General features: G+C 43.7%; 1 protein-coding gene across 2 annotated transcripts in view; it reads left to right on the forward strand.

The window, feature by feature from the left end:
- Window positions 1–19805, forward strand: part of adcy9 (adenylate cyclase 9) — an 85859-nt gene that overhangs the window by 49505 nt on the left and 16549 nt on the right. Inside the window, exons 2-4 of one of the 2 annotated variants that reach the window (XM_079520987.1) lie at window positions 3503–3669; window positions 12155–12274; window positions 18420–18730. In XM_079520987.1, coding sequence (XP_079377113.1) covers window positions 3503–3669; window positions 12155–12274; window positions 18420–18730 — 598 coding nt within the window. The remainder of the gene's footprint in view (window positions 1–3502; window positions 3670–12154; window positions 12275–18419; window positions 18731–19805) is intronic. The other variant, XM_079520988.1, reaches the window with a different exon arrangement.

Below are 19805 nucleotides of genomic sequence, written 5' to 3' on the forward strand. Positions count from 1 at the left end.
ATGCAGTACTTGGGGAAAAACATAATAATAGAGATCCATGCTTAAAAACAGCAAAACGATGACAAATAATTGACAATTATAAATAATTGTCAGCTCTTATCCATTGTACCATGTGACTGTTCTCTTGACAATTAACCCTGCAATGCGCATAATTGCTAATCCTAATACCCATTTAATCGAGAGTCAGTCAATTGGAAAATGTATGCAGATGCTGAGGCAGGCCTAATTCTGAGTGAAGTGTCTTCTCAACGACACATCTACAAATGAAATGGAAATAACTTGATACAATTGTGAATGAATGTAATACATTTTCACATTCCCTATTGTTGTTGAGCTAGACCCTCTCTCTCTCTCTCTCTCTCTCTCTCTGTCTCTCGCTCAATTGAGTTGAATAAACTTTGATGTGCTTTATTGGATGAATTAATAAGAAGGCTGTGCTCGGCAGAGTGCAAATCTCCACCAGGAGACATGCCTTCATAACTAGAGAAGTGCACTCCATTGAGTGCAGATCTCTGCCAGGCTGGGTTGCCTACCCAAGGCTGTCAGTCATGGGGTGCAGCCGTCATAACGGTGATGAAGCTGCAGTGGGTTGACAAGCTGACAGTCAGTTGTTCATGAAGGCAGTAGCCTTCAAGATGAGACAAGAAAACTGCCAAAATTGATATAGATGACAACATTGTAGTGTACAGGTTGAGAGATCACATACAATAGGTGGATAACTGATTGGCAGCAGTCTATACTTTTCAAGAAATGGAGGATAGCTGCCAAGCCATTGCACAAGCACACACACAAGTACCCAAACTCACAAATATATACACATATATACTGCATATGCACAACAAGACTACAGTGAGTATCATCTTTCATGGGACTTGACAAGCCAAAGGCTTTTTGGTGATTCTTAGTTGAAAATGGCAAGTTGGCTGCAAAGGAGAATGGTGTTTCTCATTACAGAGAATATATTTTAAAGGGGCTATTTATACAGGAACTTGGCATGGGAACTAAGAAGAGCTTCTCTATACAGAAAGCATGGTTGCTCCCTTAGGCCACAGAGAGGGATTGGTTGACAGTGGAAAGAATGGATCTTCTTTGGATCTTGAACGAAATAGGACTATATTTATTTCTTCAAAAATCAGATCAGAAGCAAGAGAGGTTTATTTGCCACTCACTCATACAGGAAAATGTTGATGTTCATTTCCATTCCTCCTGGCTGTCTTCTCTGTGTCTCTCTCTTGCTCTTTCTCTCTCAATTTGAATGAGGAATATTTAGATAGGGTAGTGTAGAGTGACAGGATGCTGAGTGTATAGAGGGGAAACATCACGCAACACAGGTCTCCAAACGGAATCAATTATGTGGTTGATGTGCTACTGAAACTGACTGCTCACGTCTAGAAATGGCTTTTGAAAAATGTCAGTATGCTCTCAGAGCTTATCATCACACAGAAACTGTATTCACTAGCTAATATTAATTTGAAGATGTTATCTGTCAATAATCAAATAGCTATAAGTAACACATGTCATGCTCTCCCCTGGCTTGAATTGGGGTTCCCAAACTTTTCTCCTTCGAGACCCTTTAGGGGGATATTGAAACCCTCTGATTCTGAACTAAAACTTTCAGAGCAAGAAATGGCCTCCCAATATCTAATGACATTTATGAGGGGCGGTAGCGCCTCCTATGCCCAGCTTTTTGTGTTTGCGTGTACCCCGGCCATAGCGATGATTTTATTGGATGAGCATGGAATGGGAGGATAAAAAGTGAGGACGGAAAAGTGAGGACGCCAAAAGTGATTGGTGGAATGTGATGTATGACGATAAGAGCACCTCTAACTTCACACAAGTGTCATTTTTTAACTTGTATGCAGCCTGTGACCCCGTTACCCACAGACAGAAATCTATTGGTGATTTAGAAATACCACTCACTGAAAACCAAGTGCTTTTGGAGTCTGGGTGCGTACTGTGTGGGCTTTGGAATGACCTGCCTTGAGAAGTTTGCACTTTGCAGGCTTGCAATTGCAACTTCCCTGTTGTCTTTATCACTGCTTTTTAGCACAAAATTGGATGAGTTGTATTTTACTACAGTGGAGATGTTGTGATTGGTCATGGTTGGTTGGTATTGACTCGTGTTAATTGACTCATGGTTACTCTTAATGCTGTTGTTTTTTCTCAAAATGAGACAATTATATTCAGCTCTTGTCTCCTTTCATCTTTTTAACTTGGATGACTAAACTCCTCCGCACAGGGAATTCATCGCTCAGTACATCTTCAACTGAATGCTGAAATAATGCACGGCCGAAAACCTTATCCACTTTTAGATAAATAAACTCCAGCCTCTCCTCTTGCCTGCCTATGTTGAACCCATTAAGACCTGAGGCCGATTCTACTAAATTAATGTCTGTTTTCTGAGAAACGTGTTTCTATATCAGTGGTTCTCAAACTTTTTCATGTCAAGGATCCTCAAAATTGGCCATGGACCCCCATCTCAAAATATTTTGTTCCAGGGACCCCAGAAGCACATTTTAGTTATACATGTTCGCTTAAACAATATGTAATCCAAGATTTGCAAAGTCCTTTGGTCCTTCATCAGCCCACTTCACAAAGGTTTCTAAGAACTTAGGAGTTTTATTCGACCATCAAATGAACTTTGAACCACACATTAAAAAAGTGGTTCAAACCTGCTTCTTTCAGTTAAGAAACATCACCAAAATCAAGTCACTTTTAACCCCTCGAGATTTGGAAAAACGTATACATGCTTTTATTTCCTCCCGGTTAGATTATTGTAACTCATTATTCCCAACTCTTAGTCGCTCCTCAATTCACCGCCTCCAGCTGGTGCAGAATGCGGCTGCCAGACTTTTAACTAATACTTTTAGAAGATCTCATATCACTCCAGTGCTTGCCGTGCTTGGCTTCCAATCGACTGTAGAATTCACCTTTAATCACCTTTAAAGCTCTGCACGGACTGTCTCCAGTTTATTTAACTGAATTATTAACCCCTAAGGTTCATGTGAGAACACTTAGGTCCTCAGGCAAAGACCTTCTCATTGTTCCGAAAACAAAATTAAGAACAAAAGGTGATAGAGCATTTGCGTTTGTAGCCCCTTCCTTATGGAACGAACTACCACTCTCCCTAAGAACGGCAGAGTCTGTCTAAAAAGCTGCTGTTTTGTAAGCATTTTGGTTCATAATATTGTCTACATATGTACTGTGTATTTTTAGGTATTTTATTCACTGCTCTACTCTTGTACAATAGTACATTGTACTATTGTTTTGTGTCATATCTCATTTTATTGTTGATCTATGTGATGCTCTTGTTTTATTTCTTTTTATTGTACAGCACCTTGTAACATTTGTTTTGAAAGGCGCTTTATAAATACATTTACCTTACCTTACCTTACCTTACCTTACCTTACCTTACCTTACCTTACCTTACCTTACCTTACCTTACCTTACCTTACCTTACCTTACCTTACCTTACCTTACCTTACCTTACCTTCTCTCTCAGGCCTGAAGACCTACCTGATCTCAGGCAGAAAGACGGATCAGCATCCTCTGTGTAGTTGCTCCCAGCTGGGCTCGTCTGGACCAGCGCATGGGGACTCCAGTGGCCCGACGCCCAGAGCACCTGATGGAAGCCCTTCATCCTACACTCTGCCCTCAGACACAGCTATGGTGAGTAGGCTGCACAAGACTATAGGGCCGTCACCACCATTACATGTCATTTCGGTTGACGATTAATTGTCGGGCACAACTGCAGTTAACTGTGTTTTTTGGCATTTGAACACTGGAACAAATAGAGGGTATGCACGTGACATCATCATCATACCCGGAAGTTATGCGGGAACGCCTACTGAGTGGCAAAAACTACTACTATTTGGCCTCGACAGCCCATACATCCATTAAACAACGTTAAACTCACTTTGCCACTCAATTTGTCACACATTTGCTATACATCGATTTGCCACACATTTGCCATACATCCAAATGTCATTTCTGTTTGTAAAACAACTTGCACAGGACAGATATGACAAATAACTTAAATATACCAAGAAATGGCTGACAATGAAGGGTAACAATAACAACATTTTAAAAAAGTACTACTGTATGTCCAAAACGGACCATGCATTTAATCATTTTATACTTTCAGAAATGTTCAAAAATAGCGAAATTAGTACATCTAGTACACACGTCACATCGCAGCGTGTTGTGAGCTTGTAAATCGGATGTTTTTGCTACTCAACAGATGAATGAAACGATTTAGACGATTATGCAAAATAATTTGCCTAATCTTCCGAATTTGTCCTACACTGTCCTTCCTAAGGAAGGACAGTGTAGAGTACATTTATTTAGGTCAATTTTACACTCACATTCATTACATGAATGCAGAGGATTTTACTGTGTAACAAATTGGGAATATTCTGGGTTCTATTTTGGGGAAACAGGCGAGTCGGCAAACAAAATGCACATACTGTACAGCACCTCAAACAGACCGCCAAGAGAAGGTGATATAAAATGGTCTTGGGAGAAAATAAATGCTTTCTCAGCTGAATACATAAATCCAATACACACGTGTCCGTGTGCATGGACTGGTAAATGAGGCTGGTGCAAACTGGGTGGGGTGGGGGTGGGCGCTTGTAAAAAACAGCAGATCTACAAGATCGACGCGTCCACTCCAAACAAGACACTTTATTTCGGCTAAAGAAATTTAAGTTCAAATCCTCAATTACCGCATGCCTATTCTGGGGGGAATGATCACAGTTGTGAATGATATCGAACAATTTAATGAATGATACTGTAAAAACACTGATAGCCGATCCAAATCCACCCGAATTTACAGAATGTTTACAGAACGTTATCGTTCATCAGTGTGGATGCTCACGTATCATTATCGTTGTAGTTACCTTATAGTTATCATTCTTGTTGTGTGGATGACCCTTAAGCCTTTTTTAAAGGGGAAAGTGCTTCATCTATTATACAATTGAAAAGGTGTACGCAACCCAATACCCAAAGTCACCAGCTACTATGTCACTGACACGCTGGGTGCCGAGCCGGGTGCCGAGCCGAAGCAGGAGCAACAACACACTAAGACGTCACAGACTTACCCTCCGCGTCGATCCACGGCTATCTCCTCATGTCGCGCCGCACGCCCACACTCAACACCACCCGCGTAAACATTGTCATTGCACTGCCACTAAAGCCGCCTCCCGTCCAGACTCACAAACTATATCAATATCAATAATAAACACAAACACGCCACAAGCACCGACACCCCCGCCTAATTTGTTGCCACGTCTATGAAAAAAAGCACAGAAAAAATGCCATTCAACATGCTACTTACACACACTACCACTCGCTTACAATACGCGGACCTGGCAACACTACATTCCCTCTCCCATTTGCTCAAAGCCCACCACGTCACCCACACACACATACCAAAAGTAAGACGAACAACACACCGCACACACTGATTCTAACTTGGATGGAGAGCGCTGCGATTACATACAGTTAAAAAAATGCAAACACGACCGCGTCGACACCTGGCGTGGTACAAGCGGGACGAACCGACGCGCATATATGGATAAGAACAACAACACCAACACTACACGCACACGCGCGCGCTGCACCAACGCGCTGCAACACCAAACAGCTACGTACAGTGTGTGTGTGTGTGTGTGCGTGCGTGCGTGCGTGCGCAGGGGGGGGGGATTTGGATCGCCTCGCGATGCAGCGCAAATGGCACTACACTACACTAATAAGTTAACAACAATAATATCAACAGTACAGAGAACAGTACAGTACACATGACTACAGTACAGTACAGAAAGAAAGCTCACATTCGAATATTAATCCATGTAATAATAATAATAATAATAATAAAAAATACGAACACAACACTAACAACTACAATATCAACAGTACAGTTGATCAGAATATTAATCCATGTAATCATAATAATAACTAGAAAGGTCGCAATTTTAAAAAATTGCAAAGTGTGGTTGCCGCAGTGGCTTACATATGCCCCTCCCACTGATATTGCCAGCCAATTGCAATGTCGCGTCACCCCTGCGATCATGCGTAAGTAATTCGGAGGGGATTTATCCCCCCAAAAATCATGTTTTTGCGACAAACGGTTACATTTCTCTCATTTGCGGTGCCCCCTATGGATGAAAATGGAATTGCTTTTGGTACTTGGTTGATTGAACCACCCGCGACATGTGATTCAAATTTGGGATGGATTGGACATTCCGTTCGTGATTTGTGGCGTTTTTTGTAAAGTAGGCCCCTCCTGCTAACTTCGGACGACGATTACGGCCGAACGATGCGCACTATCAAAATTCCGCCGTTCGAGTTTTCATCGGAAAGGTCCGGAGATCATGTGTACAGATTTTTGTGAGATTTGGACAAAATCTGTAGGAGGAAAAGCAAAAAGTGTGTTTTGGATCAAATTCAAAATGGCGGAAAATCTATCATGACGCATATTTTGATTTTACGACCTACGGTTCAAGAGTTATAAGCCAAAACGTAAAGTGGGCTGTTATAGCGCCACCATGAGGCCGACCGATAACATTAGTTAATTAATTTTAGTAATTATTATGAACCTACCCTCCAAGTTTTGTAACTATAGTGCTTACAGTCTCAGAGGAAAAAATACTTGAATGTGATTTTTTGCATTTTCCCATTCATGTCAATGGGGAGATTTAATGCACAAATAAATTCATATCAATTAAACTATACAACATTTCTCTTAGCAAAGTACAAGCACACCATTCTGATTTTTTCCGGTCGATTTGACATATGGCTCAAGTGCGTACAGTCAAAACTGTGGGAGGAGTAGCATTTCAAAATAAAGGTTACTCCAGGGTGAATAATAAAGTGTTACGATTACAATAGTCTGGTTGCCCTGTTAGGGCAACCACACTAATAATCATAATAAGAAAATATAACAACACAACACTAATAACAGTACAGAGAACAGTACAGTACAGTACACATGAGTACAGTACAGTACAGTACAACGACTTACAGTACAGTACAGTACAGTATACTGTTCCTGCGCCTTGCCATGCTCGCTTTCATACACACATACACAAAACCAAACAAGGTCACTCAGCCAGCTTGCCAACTTTGCGCTTTTCAAGCAAATGCATAAATGAAAACATCATGGCTTGCCATTGCCTTCTTCCCATTTGCGTATCGCATGGCGTTAGGATGAGCGGGCCGAAGGCCCGCGAAATTCTAGTGACTCACAACAGTTTTGTTGGATACATTAATTTCTCATGTGCAGGTGCAAGAACGTTCTTGCAGGGCTCTAGGACAGAGTACCCTGGTAAACCATCCCGTCTGGCCCCAAGCGCTGGGAGGGCCTTCTGCAGAAACCAAAAAGTGAAAGAGCCAATCAGCATCTGTCAATCACAGGGCCCTGAGCGGAGATGCCGTTTGGCTCCACTTTTAGGTTTCTGTGAAACCCCCACTCGGTAACGCCCACCAAGCGCTTGAGGCCAGACCGGTCTGCAGAAGACACATGATAATGTAAATTCACCACAGTATGGTTTAACTGGCTATAGGGACAAAGCACAATAATGAACACGAACAGCCATATAAAAATATAAGATGTAAACGAGTGGAGTTAGTTGGAATGTTAATTTACATCTGTAGTCCCTAGAGATGTAACAAAAACTAAACCATTATAAATGACAATATGCAATACAAATGTGCAAATATACAAATGTGTGTGAAAAAAAACTATTAAAAAAAGAGTGCATTGCACATACAACATGTCCATGGCCATTGTTTGAGATGGGTCCTCAACTTGAGATAATGTAGGGCACTCCCTTAGTGCAATTGGTAGGTCATTCGAATCCAACACTTACAATTTACAATTTACAATTTAGGCATTTAGCAGACGCTCTTAATCCAGAGCGATTTACATTAAGCAAGAACAAAAAGCATGGGAATACATCACATATGTAAAATGCATTTATCGCGAAACATGCGTAAGCTAAGAACGTAAATAGAACATATCTATATAATGACACTATACATATAAACTATAACTAGAACATATCTATATAATGACACTATACATATAAACTATACATATATGCTATACTATGCTGTACATATATACTATGAAGTGCTATGACTACATACAATGCACTTATTGTGCTGTCTACATGACATGCTATAAGTCTGTTTCAAATGCTATATAAGTCTAAGAAGTGCTGTCTAAGGGGGTAGGGTAAGTGCTATGGGCCATGATGGAGTCTGAAAAGGTGGGTTTTCAGACTACGGCGGAAGATCGGGAGTGATGCTGCAGTTCTGATTGCAACGGGAAGTGCATTCCACAGTTTTGGGGCCAGAAGGGAGAAGAGTTTGGGACGTGTGGAGCGTTGTCCCGGCGTTTTTAGTGAGGGTACTTCCAGCTTCCCTGCGTTGGCTGATCTGAGTGCGCGGGAGGGTTTGTAGGGTTCAATCATGCTGGCAAGATATGGGGGAGCCATACCTTTGGTTGCTTTATATGCCATTATCAGAGTTTTGTATTCTGTGCGGGCAGCGACCAACGAGCCAGTGCAGGGAGCGGAGCAGGGGGGAGACATGTGAGAATTTTGGCTGGTTGAAGACCAAGCGAGCTGCGGCATTTTGGATCAGTTGGAGAGGCTTCAGTGCACATGCCGGTAGGCCAGTAAGGAGAGAGTTACAATAGTCAAGTTTTGACAGGACTGTTGTCTGGATTAGGAGCTGGGATGATTCCTGGGTGAGGAACGGTCTAATTCGTCGTATGTTATAGAGTGTGAACCAGGATCGAGTGACAGCTGTGATGTGAGTTTTGAACGAGAGCTGACTGTCCAGGACAACACCAAGGTTCCTGGCTGTTGGGACAGACGTTACCAGGGCGTTGTCTACGGAAATAGTTAGCTCCCGCATAGGGCAGGACTTAGCTGGGAAGAAGAGAAGCTTCACTTACACTTTCCTTTAGTGACAGCACATTTTTGTCCAAATGTGGTGCATGTATTTGGTACCTCACAGGCCCCTCTAGTGGTAGTCCTAGTGCCACTGCCATCCCTCTTTAATGAATTGCCTTTAGGGCATAAGGGCGAGCCCATGTAAACAAAATGGGAACATCCACACTCACTAAATAAGTTTCAAGCTCATTTTTATGCAGCAGCAGTCACTGAAACAAACTTGTTTTGGCCGTTCTGGCCATAGGCAGTGTTTTATGAAGAGCCAAAACATTTTTTTTCTGTAACTGCTGCTGCATTAAAATGAGTTTGAAACTTATTTTTTGAGTGTGGATGTTCCCTTTTTGATTATGTAGGCCTACGTATATTTAAAAAAACTGACCCAGCATTAATCTAAGTTGTTTGTGTTGAGCGGGCCAGTCCTTGAGCTCCAAGCTCTAAGCAAGTCCAACTCCAAGCAAAGCCTTTAATATGTTTACATGGCTATTACATATTACCAGGCAGGGCGAGGCCGTGTGCATGCATCCGCCTGGGTGACAGCAGACAGCTGGGCGAGCGCTGGCGCTTTGGCATGGGGGGGGGGTCAGATTAACGTACAGGTCAGATCAACATATGGAATGTCAGAACAGGTCAGCTCCATATATGGAGATCTAAGGGGGGCAGTGTCTTGAGTGTACAGGGTTTGATGAGGGCCCAGGTAAGGCCGGGCCTTAATTTTCGGGCCTGTTGAGAACTAGTTCGGCTGCCAGGCAGAAACTTTGTGGCCTTCATCCTTCATGAAGAGTAATTCTATGTGTATGTGTTGTCCCACCCTTAAGTGACGTATACATTGAAGTGAGTATACATTGAACAGGCCTGTACTGTACTGTACTGTACATTGTATCCTGGGAAATTTAACAGTCAGAAAAGGTTGTACAATTACATTTTTATGATGTTTGACACCTTTTTCCACATGACATTTAAATGCGGTTATTACCGAATCCAATGTGACCCCAAAGTAATTTAACTCTTGTTCCTCCTCTCAGGAGCGCATTAGCCTGTTTCACCTCTGCTGGCAAAGTCCTCATTAAATCCTTTTAACCCATCAAGACCGATTCTAAAAATGTTTGCTAAAAAAAATAATCTGAAAAAACGTGTGCTCAAACCTTTTCATGTCAAGGACCCCCCCAGAAAAAAATATGTAAATTTGTATTTGGCCGTGCGCTCCCATCTCAAAATATTGGTGTTCCAGGGACCCCCAGAACCAAAAAAATTAGTTATGTTCTCTTTAAATATTCAAAGATTTGCACAGTTTCACAATCTATGAGCTCGTATATATCTGCTATTTTTGCATGGCCAACCAATGTGCAATATTTATAATAGCTAAAATCTAAAAATGACACGGATGCTTTCCCGGTTTTAACAGGTTAATGTGAAGCTGACGTACAGTACAAATGGAGAAATCAGTTTCAGTATCCATTTTAATCTGGCAATGACAGGCACAGTCTCCTGTGTTCAAGCGAGACCTCACTGCTCATTAAACCGTTACTCTCCATTATGGTCTCCTTTACTTCCACCTTCAAGGTGAATGTCTCATCTGTTGCCACGGTGTCCCACTGGGCTCCCCACTGGGCTTCCTCCTCCAAGAAAAGATGTGTGTGCACCGCATTTCGCACAGTGAAATCCACAGCCTTATGGTAACTGTGAGTGAGAGTCCATTTAGTTCTCAGACTTAAAAGAAGCAAGAGAAGAGGATGTCAGAGGGAACAGGAGAAGGGTGTGTGTGTGTGTGTGTGTGTGTGTGTGTGTGTGTGTGTGTGTGTGTGTGTGTGTGTGTGTGTGTGTGTGTGTGTGTGTGTGTGTGTGTGTGTGTGTGTGTGTGTGTGTGTGTGTGGTGGGGGTCTGTGGGTGAACAGCATGGTCCTTGGAGTGGTAATATGGCAATTCACACTGGGTGATGGAAGACCCTTCATGGGCTCTCCCTAGAACTAGTGACTCAGCTTTGAAGCTTTTCATACACTGCGTGTGGCACGCACGCACGCACGCACGCACGCACGCACGCACGCACGCACGCACGCACGCACGCACACAGGCATATGGGTCACTCTGATGGGTCATAGTCAGTCATCTTCAAAGAGGTGTGACATTTGAGTGTAAGAAAGCAATATAGGACATACAATTATATACACGCGCACACACACACACACACACACACACGCACACATGAAGTCATTTTTAACTTCCTGCCCTAGAAAAAGTAATCTGTTCATTTATTTTCTTCCTTCTAGAATCTAGATCTTATACTCTGATACTCTGAGCCTGGTTGCTGTGACCTCCCTAACAGAAAACACAGCAGCCAGGCTTTTAACCACAGATAGACGAGCAGAGCACTTAACCCCAGGTTTAGCCTCCATTTAAAAACAAACAATTTATTTCAGGATTTTATGAGTTGGTTTAGACCCCTTCCCTTCTGTTCACCTCAGAACGTTTCATTCCTTAACACACTGTCTAAAATATTATCTATTCAAAGAGTAAGAAACTAAAAGGCTGCCTGCAAATCAACACCAATTCTCAGGCTTGGAAATAACTACCGGTACATCTCCTATTACGGCTGCCTCCCAGTGTCACGTCGAGTTGCACTGGATTTCCTTTTTCTGTAGGAGAATCATCGTCTATACAAAGACGGCACAAAATCTCATAATGTTTTTGACGGAGCGTGACATGCTCGCTCCAGTGAGGACAGTGATTTCCTGCTGGGTAGTGTGGTTTTCCAACGGTAAATCTTCATGATCCATCCAGGCATGCAGCCTGGTTTTGAGGTCAGACTTCAGTGCTCTAGTCACTAATGAGTCTAGTCTATGCGGGCACTGCCATTGTTTCCATTGCTTGGCTTGTTCCAGATTAGGCCAAACGAATGTAAGGAAGAAAATGACGGGAAGATGTCTTATTGTGGTTCAGGTTCATCTAGTGATGAATGGGTTCTGTGTCTGTGCTGGCTGTCTAGTGTCTAGGTGTTTGGCCCAGCTAGAGTTGTATTTATTTCCAGTCGGGCTCTCTCCGTGCGTGCCAGCACTTCCATCACTGCCCCCATGTTTTGTTTAATTATTTATCCGACACTTCTTGGCTCATTTTGTCCTACTTGATCTCTATCTTCAACCTCTTTCATGGATGCCCTTGTCTCTCCCTCGCCATATGGCTCCGTCTGTCTGTCTGTCCAGTCTGTCCAGTCTGTGTGTCCGTCCTGCGGCCTGGGGCTGAAGCCTGGAGAGAAGCAGACAACACAGGAGGCAGCAGTACAGAACGGCTGCCATGACGACCTCAAGAACAACAGCAACAAGGTTGAAAACTAAACATCATTAACATTTAATTTAAATAACGTTCTAGGACAACATTTTTCACACACATCCCAAAAGGAATATTGTGTTGGCGTTTACAGAAACTGGAAATGCGTGGCAGTATGTTTGAATGGATTATGTAAGCGGGCTGCCTCTCTCTCCTACTCTAAATGCGCACAAACCTTTGTCTGTCCATGTGCAGCAGTGTCAGCATTGAGCGTAATGTTACAGAGCCCTGAAGCAAGACGTTCCACTCCGTTGGATCATGAATAGATTAAACAAGCATACTTTTTTTCTCAAAGTCAGAACTTTGTTGTTTCAGATACACCTCTGGCCACAATTTGTCAACAACTTACCAGTAGTTTTATAAAAGGGGTTCACATTTAGCTCACGGCCTGTAAAGTCCTTCCAAAATGATGAGGTGTATTTGATTGGTTTTATATTTTGTGCTTGCCGGGAGGGATTTAATTGGTTAATACAGTTGTTTTTCACTGTTTATTGCCATTTGATTCTGCTCTTTATTCAGCACCTTATACCACTTTAGTGCTTTATAAGTAAGTAAGTAGGTCGCATAGGCTTATTGTTGGTAGCAGCCAGAACATGGGAGTCTATCCCCACTCAATCTGAGAACCCATCGTCAAAAAATAAAGGAAAAGTCTGTCTCGAGAGACTAATCCCTGCTTAACCCATTTAGACCTGAGGACGCATGTGTGTCATATTATAGCTTTAAACCCATTTTGGGCGGGAACCCCTTTTGGTGTTTTAACTAAGCATTATGTTATACTTTAGCTATTGAAAAATAGCAGATCTACAAGCTCATAGCGCGCCACCGAGTGGCGCGCTATGAACTTGTAGGTCTGCTATTTTTGAAAAATCGTAAAAATGCGGCACAAATCTTTGAATATATATTCTTTCAGAGCGAACGTTTTTTTTAATTTCGACGTCAGGCCTGAATGGGTTAACAATGTGCTAGATCAGTGGTTTTCAACCTTTTTTTTTTAAATATCAAGGCCCATTATTTATTTGGCATTTGAGCCACGGATTTGATGAGATTTTGCCTTGCAGACCCAAAACGTTTGTTGGATAAGATTTTGCCCACAATTCCATGCTGTATGTGGTACCATATAGGCGAGATAACAGGGAGATTTAACAATAATTGAACTCTTGAGAGCGTAAACTGAAACCAATTGGTTCATTTGGCGTTCTGAAGCGAGAACAACAATCTGGTACCACCCACTTTCAAAACAAACATGGGCAAATTCTCCTTCTACAGCACTGCCACCTGACTCCCTCCCTTAAAAAATGCAAATCCCTGGCGTCCTTCAAAACAGGCCAAAGAGAGAGGAAATGATTACCCCCCCCAGTCTATAGTGACTACCCTCACCTCCTTATAAGTTTAACCCCGTTCTTTGTTCCCCAACCTGTACATATTTTTGTTATTTTTACCTTTTATGATGATTTGATTTGTTTTTATATATATATATTTTTTTATCCCATTTTTTTCACCCATTGTCAATTATCTAATGTAATCCTGGGCGCTACACTTCCTCTGTCAACCTGGGGGGGCAGCGTACTGACCTCATGCTTCCTTCTATGCATGAGGAGTCCAAGCTGCTTCTTTTCACCTGACAGGGGGGAATTTCCCCGGCCGGACGTTGTGCATGGAAGGAACACGTTATTCCGACCAGTTCCTTTCCCCTCCATCAGGCGCCCTGGCTGGCCAGGGGGAGGTAGTTTAGAGACCAGGATTACTGCATGTTTTTTTGTGAGGGTATCTACCCTAGGGGACACGGGGAGAACATGCAAACTCCACACAGAAAGGCCCTTTCACCAAAATTAAAATGATGATTTGACTTTGGTTGTTATTTTTCATGTCGTGATTATGAATTGAATACCCAGGACCTGAATGTAAACAAGATCGCAAGGATCCCTTTGAACGTGTGTTTGACTGTACCTTGTATTGATTACATTTCTGTTTGACTGTACCCTGTTCTGATTTCATTTCTGTTTGACTGTACCCTGTACTGATTGCATTTCTGCCAATAAGTATTCATTCAATCAATCAATCAATCAATCAATCAATTAATCTATGAGGGTCCATTTGGTTACCTCGCCATCATTTAGCTGAGGACCACTTGGAACCCCCTCAAGGACCACTGGTGGTCCCTGGACCACTGGTTGAAAACCACTGCGCTATATGGCAGATGGATCACTGAAGTGGAGCGCAACACCTCCTACCATCAGCGGATTCAGCTCCAAGTACTTAATGCATGACTTGCCACACCCAAGCTGTGCTCCTCATTTGCTGAGTTGGCACTTGGCAGGGACCTGAAATGAGACCTTATTGAGGTCGAGAGGCGAGTGCTCTACCGACTGAGCTTTATAAATGAACTAATTACCTTACTTTACGTCACCTTACTTTAAACGGAACATAGCTCTCTGGAACAGCCTACCAGAGGAGCTCTGGTTAGGTTAACCAGATCATTAACAATCCCTCTTAAAAACCCACTTCTACCGAATGGCCCTTTTATCCCCTTCAGATATGTCTTGTTCCTTATTGTTGTTCTATTGCAAACTTAGATCGAAAAGGAATAGGCAGAAGCTTATAGCTTATTTATGCCTATCCTTAGTGCCTATTGCAAACTTAATTTATTATTGTCATTTCATTATTGCGTTATTGTTACTGTTTTTGATTGTTTAAGCACTTTGTAACAAAAAGTGCTATAAAAGTAAAAGTGCTATAAAATAAAGTTGTATTATTATTATTACCCTTATTATTATTATTACTTGCGCAAGCAGAGCGTGCAAGTAATGTTATCAGTCAGGTGCTACGATGCGCGTGTCCGGGGCCAGCACATGTTATGACGTCATATGCTGGCACGAAGCTGACCGTGCAGGTATGTTTTCCGTCATGCCACGAAGCATATGTCCCATGACGTGATGAAGATATTTACCAATGTCCCTTAGAATGTACGTGATGTGATGAAGCTGACCGTGCAGGTATGCTTTCCGTGAATCGTGATGAAGATTATGTACCAACGCCAGGGTATAAATGGTTGACGATGGTGACATAATGATGATATGTTTCAGTGTCAGGTACATACGCATCAAACCACCCGCATTATACCACCAACCACTCAGAAACTACATATACATACATATAGACATATACACATATATGGACATATGAGCATATGACGTGATGAATATATGTACCAATGCCAGGGTATAATTGATGGTGACGTAACGATGACGTGTTCCAGTGTGATCTCGGAAAAGTTATAATGAATTACCATCATTATTCTTCAACAGATGTTAAAAGTATTTCATACTGATAGCAGTAAGGAGCATGAGACTAGCTGGCCATTACCACCAAGACCAAGATACCACTAACCAACTCAGAAATTACATATACATAGACATAGACATAGGCAAGCTGGAAGGTACGTAGAAAATAGCTAAATCTAATAATTCAATATGTGAGGCTAACATTTGAAAGTTTGTAGCGGTTTACAGCACTTGCACGCATGTGCAACAAGCAAGTAGGCACTCGACAGAGTGCAGTTCTAGTTATTATTATTATTATTATTGCAACCAGAGGTGGCAGATAACTCGACAATGAAACCTTGCGTTTTTGACACCTAACCCACAATCCCCGTCACTCTGACACGTCACCTAACTCAAATCCCCGTTGCTCACCCCAGGCAAGCCCCCAGGTCATCGTGACATCATCGTGACATCATGTGAAAAAGTTCCATACATGGGCATTCCCAGTTGATACCCTAATACAATCCCTGTTATGCCCATATACTGTATGGAGATCCCTGACTGTGATATTAAGCCCATATATGGGAATGCCAATATAGGATCATAGTGTGACGGCGTCATGATAACCACTGTGCTTGCCGCAAAGGTCACAGTTAACTATGGAATCATGCATTTCCCGTCAGTCATTCAGTGTATCACTCAAAATCCCCATACATGAGGAAAGCCCCATATATGGTACCCAGGTCTCGTGACATCGCATGACGTCATCAGGGATGGAGATCCCTGATGTCATAGTAAATTTGCCCTTCTGTCACAATTAAGCCCATATATGGAGATCCCTGATGTCATCAATATTAGCATATAGGATTAGGATATATGTCAGAACCTGTTCTGACATTCCATATGTTGATCCTTCCCCATCCATCCTTCCTTTTCGATGTCTCCCTTTTGACTGATACCTGTCCATTTAAACTCTAGATGGGCCTGCCCCAAAGATATTTGTGCAGCCTCACCCTGCCGCTGGTGAAAACTGGTTCTCAATAGGCCCGAAAATTAAGGCCTGGCCGTACCAGGGCCCTCATCAAACCCTGTATATTCAATACACTGCCCCCGCTGCCACCCATAGATCTCCATATATGGAGCTGACCTGTTCTGACATTCCATATCTTGATCTGACCTCATCACACCCTGTACACTCAAGATACGCTCCATATATAGCCAGCAGTGTACGCAACCTCGCCCTTTGCCAGGGCGAGAAGGCGTCTTACTGATTATATAATCTATAGCATGGGTTTTCTTTATACCAAGTACCATCACTGAAAATATCTGTCTCTCCAAGTACCACCATAATAATAAAATACAGGAGCGTAGACCTGCCCCATCCTATTCAGCTATTAACACAGGAGGAAAATGTAATTTATTCTATGAATGATTTTGTTTTTGTTCCATTCCTAAGCCAATTTTGCTGCTGCTCTGACGAAACTCGGTCTAGTCACCACATGCATATGATAATATTTCTAATGTGATTAATCCGTTCTCAAATCTTAATATTAACGGCTAGGTGTGCCGTCATGCTCATTTCAGCACAGCTGGATAGCCTATTTTTGCTCGGTCAGAAGAACTACCTGTATTAATATAAATATTTCATTCCACTTTTGTGTTTTTCTCCGTTTTTGGGTGACTCCTCTGTGTACCACCAGAGGGTGACTCCTCTGTGTACCACCAGAGGGCGACTCCTCTGTGTACCACCAGAGGGTGACTCCTCTGTGTACCACCAGAGGGTGACTCCTCTGTGTACCACCAGAGGGTGACTCCTCTGTGTACCACCAGAGGGTGACTCCTCTGTGTACCACCAGAGGGGGGCTCCTCTGTGTACCACCAGAGGGGGGCTCCTCTGTGTACCACCAGAGGGTGACTCCTCTGTGTACCACCAGAGGGAGGCTCCTCTGTGTACCACCAGAGGGGGGCTCCTCTGTGTACCACCAGAGGGTGACTCCTCTGTGTACCACCAGAGGGGGGCTCCTCTGTGTACCACCAGAGGGGGGCTCCTCTGTGTACCACCAGAGGGAGGCTCCTCTGTGTACCACCAAAGGGGGGCTCAGGTATCACTAGTGGTACTATTACCAGTGGTGGGGAACCTCTGAGCTGTAGTGTACAGTAGCATGCATCACAGCTACAGTGTAAGGTAGAATTGTAGACATAGAAAAGCTTCCACACGGTTACTAGGAGGTAATCAATCTTCAGGAGCCGTCCGGCATGTGCTCAGCATGATGTCATTCTGCCATGCTGTACCAATAGAGATACATATCATTGGCAACGTAGAGGGCTGTTATTAACATGGAAGTAGGGCAATTATGTCCTGTTAGTCTAACATACGGATTGGTTCAAATGATGTTGTTTTTCCTCATTAAAACGTGTCCCAGATAGTAGCTTTAATCATCATTCATCAGCTTGAATAAATAATAAGACTTGATAGATATACATGTGGTACTAGTCTGTCTGTCTGTCTGTCTGTCTGTCTGTCTGTCTGTCTGTCTGTCTGTCTGCCTGCCTGCCTGCCTGCCTGCCTGCCCCCCCCCCCCCCCCCTCCTCTCTCTCTCTCTCTCTCTCTCTCTCTCTCTCTCTCTCTCTCTCTCTCTCTCTCTCTCTCTCTCTCTCTCTCTGCCTTGCTCTCTCTCTCTCTCTCTCTCTCTCTCTGCCTTGCTCTCTTTTGGGTCCATGTTGGCTCCCTCCTTGTTGACAGCCCAGAGCAGTTCATTGTGGATGGCTGGGTCTGTGAATGAATGAACCTTTGCTTTTGGTACATTAAGTACATTTTGATGTATTGCAGTATTGACACTTTTACTTAAGTAAAGTACTTTTTCCCACCACTGCGCTGCAGGACTCCTCGTGGTCTCAGGCGCGTCCCTCGGCGGTGCCGTCGGTGGTGCGGTGCGGCGGGGGGAACGGGAAGGCCCTGAACGGCATGCTGCCTTGCCCTCAGCAGCTGCAGCTCCAGCGGCAGCGCGAGGCCCTGACCACCAGCCAGACGTCCCTGTGCGAGATGCTGCAGGAGAAGGAGAAGAAGGCGTGGGCCGGAGGGGGGGCGGCGCTCATGGGCCACATGGACCACTCGTCGCTCATCCCCCTGCGCTCCAAGAACTTCAGGGAGAGGAGCGACGCCCACTTTGTGGACGTCATCAAGGAGGACAGGTGTGTGAAGAGCGCTATCTGTCACCTCGTCTGAACGGCCACTTTCAACTATCGTAGGTGTCCCTATCGAGACCGTGTCATTGTAGGAGACGTAAACGAAAAAGAAAAAGAGAGGAAGAGAGAGAAAGAAAGAAAATGTGAACAATTAGGCAATCAATAATTACGAGAATAGCAGATGCGTTGCATTGGCTACTTACTACGAGAATAGGACTGAAGTGGTTAATGACACTGGACAAAGCCATGTCGATTTTCCATCCATCCATCTTAAACCGCTTATCCGTAGTCGGGTCACGGTTGCAATAGCTCCACCAGAGAGCTCCAGACTTCCCTCTCCAGAGCAACATTAGTAACTTCCTCCTGGGGGATCCCGAGGTGTTCCAAGGCCAGTAAGTCGATGTGATTCCTCCAACTGCGCCTTTGTCTGCCCTGGGGTCTCCTTGCAGTGGGACGTGCCTCGAGGACCTCCCTCTCTACTCCGAGTCTCTCACGTGACCTATTCTCACCCTATCTCTAAGCGATCTTATTCCTTCAGTCATGACCCACACTTCATGACCATAGGTGAGACCATAGACATATAAACGTAGACGCCCTTTCCGGCTCTGGAGCGTATGTGCTCAAGGGAGGGCAACACTTTCCCCAGATTCCTTGCGAAGCCCTGAGGAAGCATGAGCGTGCGTCACAGAGCGCATGTTAGGGTCTGTAAGTCCCGGAAAAGATGTGCTGTGATTGGCCAGTAATCACTTGAGTGGCAGCGTGACGTAACGCACCTTCCACACTTCCGGCGTACTTCCTCTCCCAGTGTAAATTCTTCCGCCCCTCCTTCAACTCACATCGCTCCAACGAACTGTAAAAACTCTATTTTTGAGTGGTGCAAACCACTCCAACAACCAGCTTTGTCTGTATGTTTGTGTACCTGTGTACGTGTCCGTGCACCTGTGTACGTGTCCGTGCACAGGTGAGCATGGTTACCATGGTCACTGACATTACGTCAGACCACAGCTGATCAGGCTATATAAGACCTTGCACCACTCAGTTCACACGGGTGTGATTTATCTATGGGTGAGAGTACAGCGAC

The sequence above is a fragment of the Electrona antarctica genome, assembly GCF_951216825.1.
Source record: "Electrona antarctica genome assembly, chromosome: 14".
NCBI lineage: Eukaryota > Metazoa > Chordata > Actinopteri > Myctophiformes > Myctophidae > Electrona > Electrona antarctica.